This window comes from Notothenia rossii, assembly GCF_949606895.1.
Source record: "Notothenia rossii genome assembly, chromosome: 5".
Taxonomy (NCBI): domain Eukaryota; kingdom Metazoa; phylum Chordata; class Actinopteri; order Perciformes; family Nototheniidae; genus Notothenia; species Notothenia rossii.
The window spans coordinates 13929601-13948628 of NC_136903.1; the positions used below are offsets into that span (position 1 = coordinate 13929601).

General features: G+C 42.4%; 1 protein-coding gene across 1 annotated transcript in view; it reads left to right on the forward strand.

Annotated features, from left to right (window-relative positions):
- The first annotated feature begins 202 nt into the window (after positions 1 to 202).
- The window catches only part of tspan18b (tetraspanin 18b), a 30333-nt gene continuing 11507 nt past the window's right edge, over positions 203 to 19028 (forward strand). Inside the window, exons 1-2 of the mRNA XM_079684108.1 lie at positions 203 to 498; positions 17222 to 17300. Coding sequence (XP_079540234.1) covers positions 17298 to 17300 — 3 coding nt within the window. The 5' untranslated portion in view covers positions 203 to 498; positions 17222 to 17297. The remainder of the gene's footprint in view (positions 499 to 17221; positions 17301 to 19028) is intronic.

The window sequence follows — 19028 nt, forward strand, 5'->3', positions numbered from 1 at the left end:
GATACATTAATTATTGTTGGGAACCCTTTAGACTTAAATTCACAAGAATAAGCCTCCACTTCCTTTTTCTTGTGATTGACTGCCGTTAATAGAGATAATTAGTTATTTTTCAGCAGCACTCAAGTTTGTTTATCACACCGGAGTGACAATAGCGAAGGTAAACTGGAGGCGTGTCCTCCGGAGAGAGGCCCCGCCCCCCGCAGCAGAGCAGGCTGCACGATGAAGCGCTCCTCTTTCAGCCACTTCACAAAACTGTTTGCATACCAATCTCCCCTCAACATTGCGAGCCTGGCCAAACTGGGATCGCAGATCTAGGAGCGGTGGATTTTATTAGTTGGACGCTGCTCGGTATAATTCCTCTCCGTGGCTCATCGACATTTGTTCTTTTATTTGACTACTTTCCTCCAGCAGTCCCAGGCTTCTCACATCGGCTTTTTAGAAACATTTTCCCAGGGTCTTGTCACAGAGAGAGGTTCCGACACTGAGCTGCGTTTTGAGGTAAGAAACTTGTCGCTGCTACAAACTTAAATGTATGTTGAAATGAACGATAAGTGATCACAATTTGAATCCCCTGAGTGCTGTGTTGAACGGGCTCGTTATTTAGTGCAGATTGTCCAAGGGGCGATGTTGTGTTTTTGAAATCCGCTTACTTTGTTGCTTCAAGTTTCCCATCAGGCGAGCTGCAGGAATTAAATGAACAAAGGAGAAATATATAATTGTATACTAAGACTTGAGTTAAGTTTAGATCAGGTCGGAGTGCTATTTTCCTTTTGAGAATAAATCGGAGTCCTGCACTAAAACTAAATATCCTCAGGTGATTGGATGTGCCATGAATCAGTCAGTGAAATGCGGTTAATAGGCAGTCTACGTTTAATAGTGGGTTATTGTATGAGAAACCTGCCATCAGGGGGAATCCGGGGTGATGTGTGTCAGTCTCCAGGCTGGCACCCTTCCCACGGGGATCCAGGAGGAGGCTGTCTGCAGAGATGTATGGGGTCACCAGATGGATGTCTCTGACGGCGCTACCTCTGCTGTAGGGCAGGAGTTCACTGTCAGAGTGCATTAATCAGAGGGATACATCATCCAAAAACACCTCATCTCTCTGTGTGTCTGTCTGATATCCACTGAAGCGAGCATGACACATTCAAGAGCTCTGAAAGAAAAGTCAATACTTTGTTAACATGCTACAGTTTCATGTGACTTTGGAGGGAATTCAGGGTTCATTTCAAAAGTTTGAGCAGCTAAAAAGTTTCTGCTCAACCATTTCTCTAACAGTTTTAAAACCAGGTTATAATCAGATTTCGCCTGAGGAGATTGGCTCCTAGGGACCCATTATCTCACACCAGTGTCCAGGTGAGTGCGCTGGATTTTCTTGCCTCGAGTTACAGTCACAGCCACTCACTCCAGCTCTCCATCTCCCTGAGGCTGGTATGTGTCAGGAGAGAAGAATCATATCACGCCCCAGCAGCTTGGACACACTGACTGTTCAGCTCCTGCCCTGATTAATGAATCGGGCTACTTTACTGTCTGCTGCATCATGTTGAGATCTCTCTCTCTCTCTCTTATTTTCCACCCTCTTGGTTTTTCCCAGACCCCAAATGACTTTGGAGTTATCAGTTAGTAGAGAGAGCAGCACACAAACTGGAAACAGAGGCATGTTTGTTCACTCTGTTGCGGGTGAACATTTGCCTTGTCAAGAAAGAAAAGGGAAAGAAACAGTAATATTGATGCTTTTGGAGCAGCTGCCAACACGGATGACTAAACTCCGCCTGAAGCCTTTCTGTCCTCAGATTGATACACAAGACTGTTGGGAAATAGTTTGGTTGCCGAGACACACAAGTGATGTCTGTGGGATAAGTACAAATGCAAACAACAGGATATGTAAACCTACATTGTAATTTATACAGGGAATAACGGTTGGCAGCAACAATGCGGATAGTAGCAATTAGGAGGGAGCATGTTTGAGTGAATTCAAATCTCTGAGCCAAACTGGTATTTATTCCGCCTACACACACAAAACACCTGGTGTGAGACTTGCCACTGGTGTTCAGTGCCCTCATTTTAATAGTGCCTCTGATAATGTGTTGCTCTTAGTCACACATTCACAGTGCCAGCGATTACATTTTCAACAAAATAGAAATGGACAGGAAGGAAATGAAGTGTGAGAAAGATATGCTATGTGTGTGTGCGTGGTGCATTTACTGCTCCTCGGCCTCAATCCTCTGCAGAATTACAAATGTGTGAATTTCAGTGTGTGGCAGCTCCTGCTGAGAGGGTGACTGACTTAATGCCGCCTGGCCTGGCAGAGCACCGCTCATTTAAGGCCTGAAATTAATCAATCTGCGGTTCCACATGGTTGGGTGCCTCCGATTTGTGTCTCTTTGCTCCTCTCACGGTTTCACTTTTCCTTTCAAATCAGCTGATGTCCCTCCAAAATAACACTGCTGTTGCCTTGGCCGGTCATTTGATCACTCGCCCTGATTTCACATCCTCGATTCACCCTACCTCACCACAACCTCTCCCTCTGTATCCTCTCATCTATAATTCCTTCTTCCTCCTGTCCCCATCCTTTCTCATCTTCCCTGTCTTTATCCCCCCCCCCCCTCACCCAACCTGTGAATCACGTCTGTATCGATGGGTTCAGAGCAGCAAGGCGGGGAAAGCGAGGCTTGGTCATCACTCCACGCTCGCTCTCTCCTGTATCAGCCCCACTACAGCAGCAGCGGTCCGTAGAGAGCCCGAAACTAAATGGAGTATCTATTGGCTCAATGAGAAAATTGCTTTTTTTCGATTGCAAGAGGACCCTTCATTTAATGTGTGTGATGCACGGGCCTCAGCTAGTAATGGGTTCAGCATCTTTGTTGTCAGGAGACATGAGAAAATTAAATTAGCTTTTCAGCTGGCAGAAATGATTTACTCTCTGAAAGATGTATTTTTCATCAGCTGTTTAAAATCCATGAAGGAGTGTTATTATTATTTATGTCAGCACTGTGTTGTCCAAACCCTGTGGTTTGAGGCAGTCTGCTGAAGGGCAGTTTAAATTAAAAAGGAAATGCTGTATAATCCAGTTACATTCACGCATTCATGCATTCCTTTGGCCATTGCGTGCCATTTGGGCCCGGCCAGGAAGTAGTGAATGACCTAAGCGAGGGCAGGAAGCTGAGGGGCCTCTCTCCGCTGATGCTTCCCTTTTATCAGGAGGAAGCAGGCCGGCTGTTTGTGCTCAACCCAAGAATTCTTTGTGCTTATCTTGCGTTGGCCCTATTTCCCTCAATAATGGCAGTGCTGAGCAGGTAATGAGGTAAAAGGTATGTATTTGACAAGCTGGGCTCTGCAGATAGCGGACTATCAAACGGGCTCTCGGCTTGGTAGGCGCTTAGTTGAGGGTACACTCGGCCCCATCTCGGGATGTTCAAATCACATTTATCTTGAAATCCGCCCCTAGCTATCTTTTTCTCCGCATAATGTTTTTCAGAACTAATAAACCGTGTCACTCAGGTGTCCATTAAAGGCTGCCATGAGTACCCGTTGGTCATTACACAGACAGGCACACTCGGTAAGTCCCTGTGCCTTTGCCGCAGGGTTTCTACCTCGCCTTGTGCTCTTTTCATCCCTCAGAAGTAGTCAAAGCTCAGAGAGGAGCTTAGGCTGGCCGGTCAGTCTGGCACTGATGGGTGTGTGACACAGGGCCGACGTGGGGAGATTACCTGCTCTCCTCTGAACCACTGGATGATGCTGAAGTTAAACACCTTTCTGCCTGAAAGAAGATTGAATAAGTGTTAAATGAAGGTATTTGTTGTTTGTTTGCCAGAAGAAGCTGGGTTGACTCACATTGGGAACCGTGTCGGACTGAGCAAGAGGAAGCTGATCAGCACCAGGGAGGAAGGGCTCATTTTATGGATGTGTGTTTGTTTCCCACACTCAGTAACTAATACTGGAGCTTTTCACTATGGATGATTTTGGGTCACAGTTGTATAGATAAAGAGCTCTGTGTGGGATTTCTTGTGTAAATTGCTTGTTTCCTGCTAAGGATTTAGATAAAGACTCAATGTTCAGAGGAATCATTTATCCACACAAATAAAGGATTGTATCTAGTTTGTGAATCACTGCAGCAGAGTGCATGTGTGCAGGATAAAGGTCATCACTGTTGTTTTTTAAAAACACAGTATGAATAGACCCCATGTTTGGGCACCAGTGTCATTCTGAGATGCTCTTCCTTTTTATACACATTTTGGGGATCATGTGAACATGTCCAATTCTGCTTGATGGTTCTGTTTCAAACATGCTCCAATGTTCTTTTTTGTACTAATAGCATGTGTTGTTGAGATTTAAAGGGTACACTTTACAAATGAGAGCTCAATACTTAAAGTCAATATACCATTGGTTGATGAAGATTGTATTTTTGGTGATTTTTAGGTAATTATTCAAGCAAAAATCGTAACATATTCTGGGTCCAGCTTGCAAAGATACTCTTTCTCTGTTTTAAATAATTGTACATTGAAAATATGATGCACAAAACGACCAAGCAATCTTAAATTGTCACCATGGGAAACTATAATCACTAGTTTTCATGATTTTTCATCCTTTTGTTCCCCAAACAATAATTGATATCAGATTCAGAGATAATTAAAATAACTCTGAGAACCTGTGTTACCCATAACTCAATTTTCTGTGTATATCTGCAGAGACATTCATGCAAGTATCCTCACGTCTCAGTCAAGACATCAGTCTCTCACTAATGAGGAGGTACACTACTGGAGATAAAAACATATTATATATTCTTGGTGGGCCATTGTTTCTGCCTGTCTGTGGCTCTTTGTTCGGGGATGGTACTGCGAGTCGAGCTCAGCCCAGATCTGTTTTTTCAGCCTCTCCCTGTGACTCATTTGGCCTAATGGTTCTCTCTTCTCCTGACTCAGACATTTTTCTGATGAAATGGGACTCTCTCCCGGCTTCTGGTCTTTCTCTTTTTCTGTTGCCCCAGCCATAACTGTGTCCCGACTCTCCTCCACACCACCCCTCACTCCTGCTCTTTCCATCCACTTTTCTCTGATGAGAGAAAATAGCTTTATAGGAATGCCCTCATTATTCGTATAGGGCTTTTTTTCTTTAACGTGACTTATTTCATTACTTGAACAGCGCTGTGTTTTTATTTCATCTGCTTAGAGACCATCTAAATATCCTGTTTATTTTTAATCACTGATGATGGGCTACACAGTATAATGTGATATGGTAATTGTTACTAGCAAACACAAACACAAACACACACTTGCTCTCACCACAAGATAATTGGGTAATGTAGAGACCACAAATTGTTGTAGGAATGGACAGTAGGTTGGTAATGCTGACCCAGATAATTAGCCTATTATCATTTTAAAACAAATGAAGTGCATGTTGGGAGTTGGAGCTGGATGTTCGCTCATTAACTCACTTTCTCCTGATTGGTCGATTTGGAGAGATGGTGCCACATCAGATTTATGGACACAGTGATGACTGTTAGTTGGTTTATATGGTCTTGTTTTTTTTACCATGGCTGAATTACAGAGTGCAGATTTATTTTGAGCATGATTTGGGTTTGCATCCCGGTCTGCTAATAACACTTTGCCGTTCCATTCAGTGATAACCATACAAACCTAAAATACACAAACATAAATGTGCATTAAGCTTTCCCAGACACACACACACACACCCACTCACACACTCCCTGCAGCCTGTTTACTGCCGGCAGACCTCAAATTGAAATGGGGTTGTTTCATATTTATTGTATATAGGTCTCATATCTGCTTCAATCTAGGTTAAATGTTTTGCATTGAACTTGTAAGCATGGCACAGAAAAACCTTCTCTAAGCAGAAATAGTCTTTGTGTTTAACTTCAGTAGATGTAACTGGGCTAATATAATTCTCCTTTTTCTTCATTGCAATCTAAAATGTGCATTTATATTTAAATATAATGCCAGTATTAGAGTAAATGCCTCTACAAAACCCCCATTGTTTTTCTTTCCGCTAGACTGGCTGGCATTGCTGTGTTTGAAGCCCACACACCTTGTCTGCAGCGTAGCTCCCTGCAGTTCCTGTGGGATAACAGCGATGTTACAGTCACTCCCACAGAGCGAGGCTCGCCACAGGTCTATCAGAGATATGGGTTCCTTGTCAGCCTCCACAGCATCAGGGGGACAGATCAGTGTTTGATTTTTTTTTTTTTTAACACAGCAGGGTCCAACTTTTACCTGGGGAAACTTGGGGGAAGGGCGGTCTAATGATGTTTCTCCTGCCAGGATCATACGCCTCTGGGATAAACGCCTGTGTTTCATTTCAGCTTGTTAAAGAACAGGAACTGAAAGTCTTTAGGGCTTATTAACTAATAGCAGTGTAGATGAGGGCCCTCATCGGCCTGTTTGCATTTAGAGCGTCTCTTGTGGTTTGCTTTCCTTGAGTGATAATGTTATCTAATCTCACCTGTGGTTACGGCACATAAAATCCTCCATTGTTAGAGTGCGACACAGGTGTTGCTTTTTTTCTCCAAGATTTTCTGCTTGTGTTCTTCCATTGTCATTTAGTTTATTGCCCACAATCACAGCGTTAGACCACATGTGGTTGAAGTGTGAAGCACAAAGGGGTGCTGAACTGTTACGGACAATGCAGCCTTAAAAGCTTATTGAGGTTGTTCAAGCAACCCCGGCATCCTCCAGCCATCCAGACCTGTGTGTGTGTGAAGATTTCAGCAGTAGTGCTTGGACATCTTCCCTGTATGCTTCTTATGGTGATACCTTTTAACAGCAGTTCATATGTACACGCTGTAGACATTTATTTTTACTCCTCAGAGGGGAAAACAATTAGACATCCAAGACCGAGCGCCTCACTGGCTCATGATTATTTGATGGTGCTTTATGAAATTTTTAGCCCAACGCCACTTTAAAAATCGCTCCTCGAGACGGCATTTTTCGGGTCACTGCGCAAAAACACGGGCTCTGTCCTTTGGGAAAACCTTCGGTCAATGCCAGGCGATGTGTTGCGACCACAAGCAAACCGCACTGCCATTACTGTGCTCAGTGGCTCTACTTTAACAAGACATTCTTAAGAAGCTATGGTTTTCTAAAAAGAGCAGAGCAAAAATAGACATGTGGTGGTATTTTCTTCACTGTAAAAGTAAATAAAAGCTAATAGTTATTATGGTAAACACATGCACACCATGAAGCATAATTCAATTTTTCCCTAATCCTCACTTCGCTGCATCTTCTTTTCTTCGAAGCTTAATGAAAAAAGAAAAATCCACAGCATAGAAAGCTAGCCTCTGTTTAACCATTTGAAGTATATTAAAGGGATTTTCATGAAAATGTATTTCAGTCTGTATGTGTCTGACAGAATCCAGGGATCACCTTCCCATGTGTTTGTCAGAGATAGCACCGGCACGGCAAGTGTCTCCGGTATGTGAAATTAAATTGGCTTCAGTGTTCATTGATTTAGCCCAGTGCAGATGCTCCTAGGAATTTTATTTTCAGTCAGACATCAGGTAATCTTGGATGGCTTCCCACTGATCTGTCACCTGTCCAACGTCACGGCGACAGGCCAGCACCAAAACCGCCCAACCTCATCTTGAACTGTGAAGTGTTTTTATGTAAAAACAGACAGGTCAGGCATTTCTCCAAGAGTTTGCGCCCAGATCATCTTTCCCGATAATGCTTGGCAGGAGTCAGCTCCCATGTGAACTGTCTCAGCAGTAATGTTGAAGCCAAAGTGATTGTGTGGTTGTCTCTCTGTAAGCCCTGGACTTGTAAAGGTTATTTCTGCTTTATCTGTCAAGCCAAAAAGCATGTTTTTTTTTACTGGTGTTTCCCAACTGGTGCTTTAATTGGACAGATGACAAAACAGGATTTAACAGAAAAATCAGCTTTTAGACTACTTCCTTTAAAAATTGAGTCACGGTCAATAACCGGACATGATCTCATTTGATCTCTTCACATTAAAATAAGGCACAAAAGCAACAATGAAGAAGGAGAAAGCCAATGTTGTGAGCAATTACCAAAACCACTTTTGCTTATCTCTGCAGGCAGTTTGGGATTGGTCAAGCTTTTTTTTTTACGTAATAGGAAACAGATGTCCATTCTTTTCTTACTCAAAACATCAGCTTTCCATACACTTGCCACATCTAGAGTAACCCCAGCCTTACACAGCCACCCACCCTTGATACTCCAGTCTATTCTGTGAGCTTTCAAAACACCCCCTTCAAATATTGGGCCAGCTTCTCGCGTGTATATATTTATTCTGTTTCTCTTGGCCCGAGCCAAAGGTCTGTTGTGTTTCCAAGACGCTCGAGACTTTGCAGACAGCTGGAGATATCACAACATCATTTAATATATCTTACTGTAACTCCACAGCTCATTATACTGAATCTCTTCTGTTTTCTCCTCCTGCTTTGTTCATATCTTTACCATTTGGTGATGGTATCAAAGTCTCATGTGGTGAAAATATATTTTGTTTTCTTTGTTGTGTAGACTCATATGTTGCTTGTGTGAACTGTGGCAGAATTCCTGAATCGCTATAAGCTTGGGGCATTGATTTATTTTAACAATCTGCCGCATTCATCTGTGGCAATTTGATGAACGCAGCTTTAGTTAACGCTCCAGGTGATTATCACTTCAGTCACACAGAGCCTTGGCTTCAGCTCACAGGACTTCAATACGTGCATCTCCTAGACAAGTGCAAGGAAGAGAGCATTTCTTTCAAGTCACATGCAAACGTTTAAATAAGCAGAAGAGCAGTAATGTGTTTCACCATAAATATCCCAGCTGTGGTCACTCGTGTGGTCCTATTACAGAAGTGGAGAGCATTAAATGGACTATTTATTTATAACTCTTAGGCTGCGGTGGACTGATGGAGATATTCTACCGCGCTGACGCTGCAGTGTACGCTTGAGTTAATTACTCCCAATTTCATCACTACAGCCAATTAATACTCGAGACGGCATCAGCAGCATCTGTTGGTTGGAGACAGTCATCAGCTCCCTAGAGTTTGGAGAATTGAAAGTACGCTCAGCAGGATTTTTGTTATTCTGAACTTGTCCTCTGCAAGTGCTCCATAAGCAGGTTCACAGCGAAGCTTCTGTAATACAATGATGGCCTTTTCCAAAGTTTTGTGTGTTTTTTTTAGTCGTACATCAAAACTAATAACTTCAGATGGGTTTGACCCCTACTGTTCTGCCAGTGTTCTCTGACCACATGCATCCCCCACACAATTGTCTCCGATCCATCATGTTTTGTGGTGTAAACCTATTGACTTGTGTTCCTTCAGGGATCAAATGTTGGATCGCTTCCAAGCAGCTCAGTTTCCATCCTCTCCCCATCTTTCCTCTTTCTCCCATAAATCAATGTGATGTAATTGCATAAACTCCCTTTCCCACAGCTTGTGCCTAGAGGCAGAGTATTCTCGGAGAGAAAGTGTTTCAGTGAGGCCAGTTAACCTTAACCCACTGACTCCCATAACTACAATGTCCCGGGCTTGTGAAAGTTTTAAAGTGTACTTTAAATATCTGAGTTTCTTTGCTAGTATTGTTTGATGTTTCACGGGTTGTTTTTCCAGGCAGCAGGGCTGTGGAAGTTAACTTTTCTCACAGCTGGTACTGACTGTTTACATCTGGCTAATACACTCTAAGCTCAGCAGATTAAATCTCATTTCTCTGAGTGCTTTTTGTGTTGAGCCAAGCATGATTTCTCCTGACGTCTCCCCTCTTGTGGCTCCCTCAGCCTATCGAAGGAATGTTTCTTAAAGCACTACTCCATTTTCACAAGATTGTACCATGGAAATTGTCAAACCCTCTTTTTCCACATTTCAGTCCCTCTTGGGTTCCTCTTGGGACTCACTCACATGCTGGATATCTCCTCAAAGGATAGCTTTCAACTCCTTATCCCTGGAGTATCGAGCTTAGTGTGAACCCATGTGGAAAGGAGCGTACCTTACGTTTTTGGGATTGGGCAGAAGTCTTACTTTCACAGTTCAGAGTTCTTGTCTATCCTGGCTTCATCTTCTGCTACTCTGGTAATCCTCCTGCCATCGGTCCCGCCCTACTCTGCTGAGGAACACAAGTAATAAAACCATTTTTTTCACCTCCTGCGGAAAAATATTTTCAGGGTATTTGGCCATTAGTGGGAGAAAATGTGACAGTGTGAGAGACTAAAAGCACAAGTTATTGTCACTGCTGCCTCCCTCTGTGTTGTTGTGAGTCTGTCTCAGCTTGTTACCTGCAATCACCACAGCTGCCACATACAGGCTGACATAGATGAAGTCTTCGGAGGGATTGCGGGTTATTTCGCACATGTGCAGCTTTATGAGGAGGTCCCAGTGTGGAGCCCCTGGGCTGAGGAAATGATCCAGATGCAAAGCTTCTGGGGCTCGTAACCCAGCGGGACACCTGCCCTGCTGCCACTGTACAGCCCCCTGCAAAACCCACAAAGACGCAGACCACCATCTCTGTCACCATCTCAACTCTGTTATGAAGTGCCGTTTCCTATTGGTTTTCTATGCAGCTTGTGAAATACTTCATTCTTGGCAAACAATGTTTTCACTGAAAGTGCCCTAGTTACCCTTAAATATACCTGAATGTAAATACCTTACAAAGCCAATGTTTGACATTTCTGCAGTTTTTTTTATAAATAGGAAGACCTGCTGGCGGATCCAGACAAACAAACACAAACAATGTCAGAGACACATTTTTTTTTCTCATTAGCATGAGAAGGAACCAGCTAACAATTTGATCTAAGTTCTCATAAAAATAGTTCAAAAAGTTTAACTTTTGAGGTTAACAGTTATATCAGCACTACGACTGTCTGTAAAAGCTTTCATGCATACATTAATGTATGGTTGTGTGTTAACGTTGCAGTTGGTAGGTAGCATTGGTTCAACTGGGGGATAATACATTGGACTAACCTTTTTTATTATGGACTAGAGGCACAAGAAATTGATTTAGGCATGCACATAAGATCAAAACTTCATTGATTTATACTGTAAACTACTTAAATGCGAGGCTGCAATCATCAAGGACCTCCTGATATGATATAATATTGATTCACAAGGTGCTGCTTTAATACCTTCTGCAATTCTTTCAGTGATACTCTCTACGTAGGATCCCCCCAGGGAATTTATTAGCAAAGATGGAAGTCAACCATATTCAATGCATCTTGTGTTCAATTTATTTAAGTATTAACAGAGTAATAGATAGCCATGCTCATGTAATGTGTGTAGGGCTAACACTCCCTGAAGATTAATGTTTTACTTTGTGTGTATTGATTTTTTAGAATGTGAGCCAAGGTGGTCTGCTATAAAACATTGTGGGAAACTCCAAGGAAGTTTGTCTTCAATGTTTTCCTGGAGTCTTTTGCCAGATTAAGCAACATGTTGCTTCATGTCTGTTCCATCTCCAGTTTTGGAGAGATTTTGGCAGTATTACTGCAACACTTAATACTGCCATGACAAAGTTGTCAAACCAAAAATACCATCAGACTTTGGATATATACTGGCCAGCAATGCAGCCTTCTTCCTCCATGTTTGTTTATACTCTTGTAGAATAATGTGACCCACATGTTTGTTCTTGTAAACAAAGGGATGTCAGTGCGTTGTTGCAGCCCAGGCTTCACAGTGTTGTTTTACATTGTCTGGAGATGGTTGAAAACATAACTTCTACGCCTCAAATATGCCAAACACAAATATCAATCAATCAATAACGGTCAGTCGCCACTATTATCTTAATTCCAGGATGGAGCATGAATGAAGTAGTTCGTTTTGGTTGGGTGTGCACAGTACGGTATGAAGTGAAAACGTTCAGCAATGAGAACCAGACCCACTGCACCGCAGAGTTTTGTCCAAACTGATGTGTCACTACCAGGCAGCAATCCAACTGTCCCTCGGCCCATTTTGGTTATGTTGTCTTTAATGGGGATTTGTTTTTTATATTTATGCTTGTTGTGTCAAAGATTTTGTTTTTAATTTACATTGCCATGTGTTGCACTGGCAATCCCGAAGTAGTCATAAAGTGACATTGAGATTAACAAAAGCAAAACATCACTGCTTTAGCAAAGTATTCTTGTGAATATAAGCAAAAATTGCTATTTCAAAGAGTGAGTTTTGCTTGTGGAATAGTCCAAACTCAAAGCCCCCCTGCTGGTTTTAATTATGAAAATAAGTTGCATCTGGTACCACTGAGCAGAGGATCTGTTTCCACTTCTTGTGTATCTTCTGCAGACGGATGTTTACTGCATTGTTTGCCAAACATCTTTCGAAAATATTATGCAGGGAAAGGTGAGGGCAAATTGAGGACAAAGATTCACAATGACAGATAACAAAACAGGTAGAGGGCATGTCCTTTTCACAAGGACCTGGTGGTATTGATCATGGTTGAATATTCAGGAACTACCTTGTAGCAACATTTTAATGAACCCTAAAAATGGTTACCAGATATGTTCTTAACACATGTTTAAGTAGCTGGTTTGACTTATAGGACAACAGTTACACACACATAGCTACGCATATCTGCAATCAATATTCTGTGGAAGACCTAACATTAACAATATGTTTTATACAAAAACGTTGTCTTCTCACTGGATTTCAGTCTTTTAGGTATAGCAATAGACAATACACATGTTCAAACTAACATACTTCGGTAAACATACTGGGCGTCTATCATTTTATAGACTAAATGATAACTACAAAATAATCTAGTCTACTTCTAATTTATAAAAATATTTCATGGCCCTGTCTTTCTTCTAATCTGACTTGCCTACAAATTTGGTTTGATGTATTTAGTGCACTCGAGATGTTTGTGTTGAGGAAAACATCCTGAGGGAAGACTCAGACTTCCTCTCTGCGCCAGCAGCTTGGATCTTCATCTCAATTCCTTTCTTAGTTTGAGGCTCTGTAAGCTGCGTGATTCTCAAGCTTTATTTAGGATTTAACTGGGATGGAAATGGTTATCACGCGGCTGTTCGTCAGCTCGCAGGGCCTGTGGGTGTGGGGGGGGGGGTGGGAGAGTCGACAAACAAACTGTGAGAGTTTACCAGCCCCAGTCCCCTCTGTGTTTGTAGTAATGAACTCTTACCTTGGTTTGGAAGGCTGCACTGCTGGTATCCTTGCTGTGTTTTTGTAACCCTTTGCTAAAAAAGCCTTGCTCTTAATTGTATCCCATGGGGCCCCGAGCTCTCAGTATTCACAGCCCTTCCTGTCCCTCGTACTGATCCTCCCCCTCTCCCAACCTTAGCCCCATCATCCCAACTCGACAGGTCTCTCGTCTTTATTCGCTCGACTTCAAAGCGGCGTTGTGCTGCCCCTCGGGCCTGGGCTCCTCAGAGACACGGGGGCCAGCCTTCAGGGCCTGGGAAGTAGGGTGAAAGTGTGGAGGAGTACAAGGCGGCTCGTTAAGTTTGACAGGCACGGGTTAAAGAAAATAACAACAAGTAGTTCTGTTGCTGTTCCTCAGCAGGGTGTCACTAGAGAGACGTTGGTGTTGTGTAATTAGAGAAGCAGGTTGAGACACTTCTCACCGTTCTTTGATGAAGGCATCTTTGTGGAGGCGAAAGATACGAGCTGCTATGCTGATTGAGGAACCTGCTATGAAGAGAGAGGCCTGGTTAATGTTTGCCGCTGACTTACCAGAGAGGTGGACACATGTCAGCTTTCATCGGCATCAAAAGAGCACCCTTCAAACACGTTTCCAGGGGCTGCTTTCTTATCAGGTCTCCATATATCTCAAAGCAATTAACACAGAGAAAACGGGTGACTGCTTAACGAATTCAATCTGTATCTTTAGTGAAATAATTGTGTGCTGCAAATGAGTGAATACACTCTTCCCTGGCGTGTGGCCCAAGAGCAACACCTGTAGTGCGGAGAACAAAGAAAACAGTGGTTCATCAGCGGCCAGGGAGGGAAGAGTGATTTAATTGAATGATGCTCTCTGATCGGAGTGGGGATTGTTTCTCCATCGTGGTGTTTTATCTTTATCTCTGGTGGTTGACTCTCACTTTTCGATCAATAAATCCAGACGGGGTGAGGCGATTATTCTGCTTCAGCATTGCCCTCATTAAAGCGGCTGTTCAGGAGATATATGGCTGCAGGCAATTACCCTCTTTATCATTTATATAATATTATCCCATGATGTATATGGGCTGCTTGGAGATCTACAGGGCGAGCTGTCATCCGGATCTTTAGGTTTTTATTTTTTTATTTGTGGTGTTTTTAAAAACGTTTGAATGAAGGCGTTTAAGGCCCCAAAGGTAAATAAATCTAAACTTTCCATTGCTTCCACAGTTCAGAGGTTTGCTTTTATAGACATTGGTGAGAAATCACAGTCAAACACAGCTGCGAGGTGTAGATGGAAGAATTGTCTCTTCCTCACTCGTTTTCCTGCCCTCTTCCTGTCCCCAGAGGAAGAGTGGCTGATCAAACTCCTTGCTGTTCTCTGACCTCTGACATTTCATTCAAGGTTGACCAGCTCATTGGCAGGATATGGAGACGTATGGAGACAAAGAGACAAACAGAAAGATAAGTCTCTAGCCAATAGTGAACAATAAGGTTGAGGTATACTTGAAATGTATGGCTGTTGCAAACTCAAAGATATACTTAAATCGGTCAGGCAAGGCACAAAAAATCGTAAAAACTGAGATAGCAGTGCACACTTTTAAAGTTAACTCATGGCGTTGCATTTGTGTAATAGAAGAAGTTGAGTGAAAAATGAGAGCTTGAGAGAGAAGTTAAAGTTCAGACGTACATAACCTTTTAAGAAAGGACTGTAAAAAGACCAACAATTCAAATTGCCATCAACCGAAACAGAGCAGCACAGCATGTCAAAGCTCTATTTGTATCTGTGCTGCATACATTATAAAAGTATTAATACCTTTCTCAACAATTTATTGTCTGAGAATCAAATAAAAAAACAAATTGAATTTTATGGCATAAATCGTTTTCACAGGCTGCTGATTTCTTAAAATCCTGCTTTGACTGTTATGTTCCATGTGATCAGAGACAGTACTCGGTATGCTCAGATCCATTCAGATTCTACCGGTGTATCAGACATATTGACGCACAGATTTGAGACTTGTGGCAGTAAAATGAGACCTAACCCGAAATGATTCATTTAGACCTGGTCCAAATTATGTCTGCTGCCCGAATGCCAACGAAAGGAAATTGTTTGAGTATTTTATTTGAAGTATAATGACTGTCTCATTCCTCTTATGCCCTTATGGCCACTACATTTTCCTCTGCTATATCTATTGTGAATTGCACTGCAGGGGATAACTACAGTACGGTCTGTAGGAAAGCATCCTTTATAATGTTGTACTGCCTTACACTCCGTATTGATGTTGGTGATGCAATAATATTGTCAGTGCCTGAAATATCTGCAGCGGGTAATCAATTAGCGGCTGCCTTGATGTTTAAATTGCCCAGAGTGCTCGTGAGCTTTAATGTCAATGACTAGTTGGCGAGAGAAATATATTTGAAAGGGAAAGCCATTCAGCAGATGTAGAGGAAACCTTTTCTCTAGTGTTGAGTTGTTCCCCGCTTTGTTGGACCCTCAGCGGCCTGCCCTTTCTGCTTTCCCTCGAGGGTTCTTCCTATTGTTGTGCTTTCTCAGCCGTCTGCGCTGATCTCTATTCTCACCCCCATAACCGATTCAATGAGGCTCTGCGATCCTATTGGTGCTCCATTTTTTCTCTCCAGTGAAAGTGTTTCCATGGAAACCAAAAAATAATGCAGACCCTCACCACTGTTGCTCTTCAACAGCTAATAGCTCTCTAAACAGTTTTCAGGAGAGACACCTCTGCAACAGGCTTCAGGGTGAAATGTGACCACTCAGAACCAGATTACAGACAGAGGGATGTAGCTATCTGCTGCTGCTGCTGCTGCTGCTGCTGCTGCTGCTTTAATAGACTGGAACACAATGGAAAGTGATTACAGTGTTGTACTGCCTGGGGGTATGTTTGCTAAACCATAAGGTGAATATTTTCAAAACGACTCTTCCTTTGAATCCCGATGCATGTGTAGCCACTGTGGAGATGTTATTGATTCCCAGAGCTTGTGCTTTGTAGCGCCTGCATCCACTGCTCTGTGATAAGGGAGTGTATCATTCCAGTGCATCTAAACCACTTCTCGGATTCGTCCGTATCCTCACTCAGGCTTTCACTGCCTTTTTGGAGATGCAATCAGAGCCTGTGTGTTGTGTATGGGGGAGGGTGTGCTGCTGCCAGTTGGGTTCAGCGTCCTGGTGAATCTGATGTCTACTGGCAATATGGTGTGTCGGCGGGATGATGTGGCCGGCTCTATCAACCAGAATACTCCTGGGATATTCTCCATCCACAGTCCCTGTCAGACTGAGAATAGCCTGTCTGAATATCACCATCTAATGTGGCTGGAGCTGCATTATGTTCATGCCTCTGTAGGCAGCTCTCACCATATTTGAGGCTTTAGTTGTCTGTGCCAGCACTTTGAATCCGGCTCCAAAGTATTGTCAGTCAAAACAGAGCTGCTGACTATTTTTACACATTGAGGCTGGAGCAGTTTAATTGGCGCTCATTGCTATTTCGTTATGTTCAGCTATAAGAGACAACCGTGGCAAAACAGTTTGGAAACAGGAAAAAGTTTAAAGCGTGTCTCCTCATTAGACACAGTCGATAGGAGACGCATCATTCATTGACAGTTTAAGACGGCAAGTAAAGAGCAAGGTATTCTTCTTTTAGTGAATTATGCATGAGTGCAGAGACTCATCAAGTTCACGCTGTATGAGGAGACTGCGGTGAGGTGGGTCTTCTAATAAAGGATAGTTAACTTAGTAAGAGCATACACACGTTCAATCATCTCAAGGTAGACATTACGGTTTTACCTGCCAAGAACATCGTCTGGACTGCTGCTATTAAAGACAATACCTTTTTTTCTGTTCCTTATTCATGTTGCCTTCCAGCTGAGCGGTGAAACATTCACACATAAAACACTGAAGCAGTCTTAAATTAGCTCGCTGCAGGGAGCGAGTGCTTCATACATAATAAATGCAAACTCTGTCATTTAAAGTGTCCTAGAATTTTATTTTCTGTGTTTTTTTTTCTATCTCTCAGTCTTATTCTGCTTTAATGAATTGTGCATATTAGGACAGATGTGCCATTCCTCTGTGTCCTGTGGCCTCGCTGTTTATTCATCTCATTTGCACAGTCCTGACCTCTGCTTCTTCCATTGTGCTTCTGTCCAACAGCCCATGAAAACAGGAGAGGAGGGAGAACCGAGAGAAGTCATCAGATTCACCTGAACGGAGGCACACGCAGATACTCATGGTATTGTATTATTTTATCCAGAACTAGACACACTATTAAAGAGAAGCCATAACTTTTATCTTCAGTTTAAAGAAACACATTTCTGCTCTTGTGAATGATTCCCACCAAATCCAGCAGTGATGTACCCCAGCAGACACGTGTTAAATCAGCGAGAGAAACAGCAGAAAGCGCTTGTTGACAGTCTCCTTTCAGGAAGATGTCGACAGCAAAGGCGCAAAGCCATTGTTGTCGTCAACAGGAGGCGCGGAGCGGGCGAAAGTCAGAGCGTAAAGCCGGTCCTGCGAAGAGGCAGACAAGTGCTTTTGTCCTTTACCCTCCACAGCAGGCCAGCACTGGTCTTTGTTGAATTCTGATTTGCATTGGCATTTGTTATATTAGTATTCCAGGCACGGCTGAGCAGCAGACATGTATAGATTGAAAGGTTAAAGGGGAGTTTAGACCCAGACACATCAGCTGTAATCAGTCATAGCACATAACCATAAAGGCAGCCTAGCAGACAAATGTGTGTTACATCTGAAAGTGACAGGTAAGATAATAACCTGACAATTTTGCCATTTGAATTTTTATAACTTGGTTTATAACAATTAAAGTCTTGTTTTTTGAGATGTTTGAATAAGATCGTATTTACCCAATGAGTTAGTAACACAACAACATGCTGAAAACACGGAGAAAGAAACTTGAACAGTCATATGACCATATGTGTGAAACAAAGGTTAAGGAGGAAAAATAAAATGCAAGATGTTTATATATTCCCAAACATTTAGGTATAAACATCCAACACAGTTTAAAGGCTAACATTTATTTGCTGCTCACAATTTGATTTCGATACATGTTTCTGTTTTTGGCCCCGTCGTACAAAGTTCTAATGACTTCAGAATATCATTTTTTTCTTCATAGTTAATATAGATTATAAAGAATTAAAGTGCCTTCTCAAGCTTTGAAACGGTAGTGAGCAAAGTTATTCACCTTAGAAAAAGCTGTTAATGAAGCTGTCAGAAGGAAATTAACATTTTTCACACAATGGCAAATGGGCAAACTCCATATGCAAGAGTGTGTGATACAATTAAAGCCTCAGAACAACTAAATGGACCTTGTGGTGAGATGATTTGGTCAGACATAAATGAGAAGAAGATCCAACCTGTAATAAACCAAAGGAATCCTCTTAATGTCTTTGATAATTGCTTAGAGCAAGCATGGTGTTAGCCGGTTGCTCCTTAATCACACTGTCTCACAGTCATAGTTACATTAATAACCACATACAGTACAAGGTGCCTCCGCTGCAGCAAATTGCAAGGGGAGATCAAAGAATGCTGCATTTTCTGCTGCTGTTCATGTTCAGGCATTAATACACTTTTGGTTTATTTCTATGGAGTTGTTATTTGCAATGGGGCCTCCAGTATATGAGGTTATCTCTTTCATCTGTGACACAAATATTCACATGCTTGATCCTCGAGGCTTTTATTTTAATCCCTGCATTGTGCGTGTAAGAAAAATGAGGTTACACTGTTCCTTTTGCTGTTTCCCCTTTTGTTGAACTTTTGTTGACTGTATGAAGGTTCAGATTTGAGTTTTCTTTCACAAAGTCATCATCAGAAAGTGATGAAATGACTACAGAGGGGAACTAGCTGAATTCAAACTAACATATGGCCTTGCAACAGGGTGTGAGTGATCGCTCATTAGACAAATGGCTGGCCAGGCTGTCCCCCAGTCGTAAAGTGCCCGGCCCTG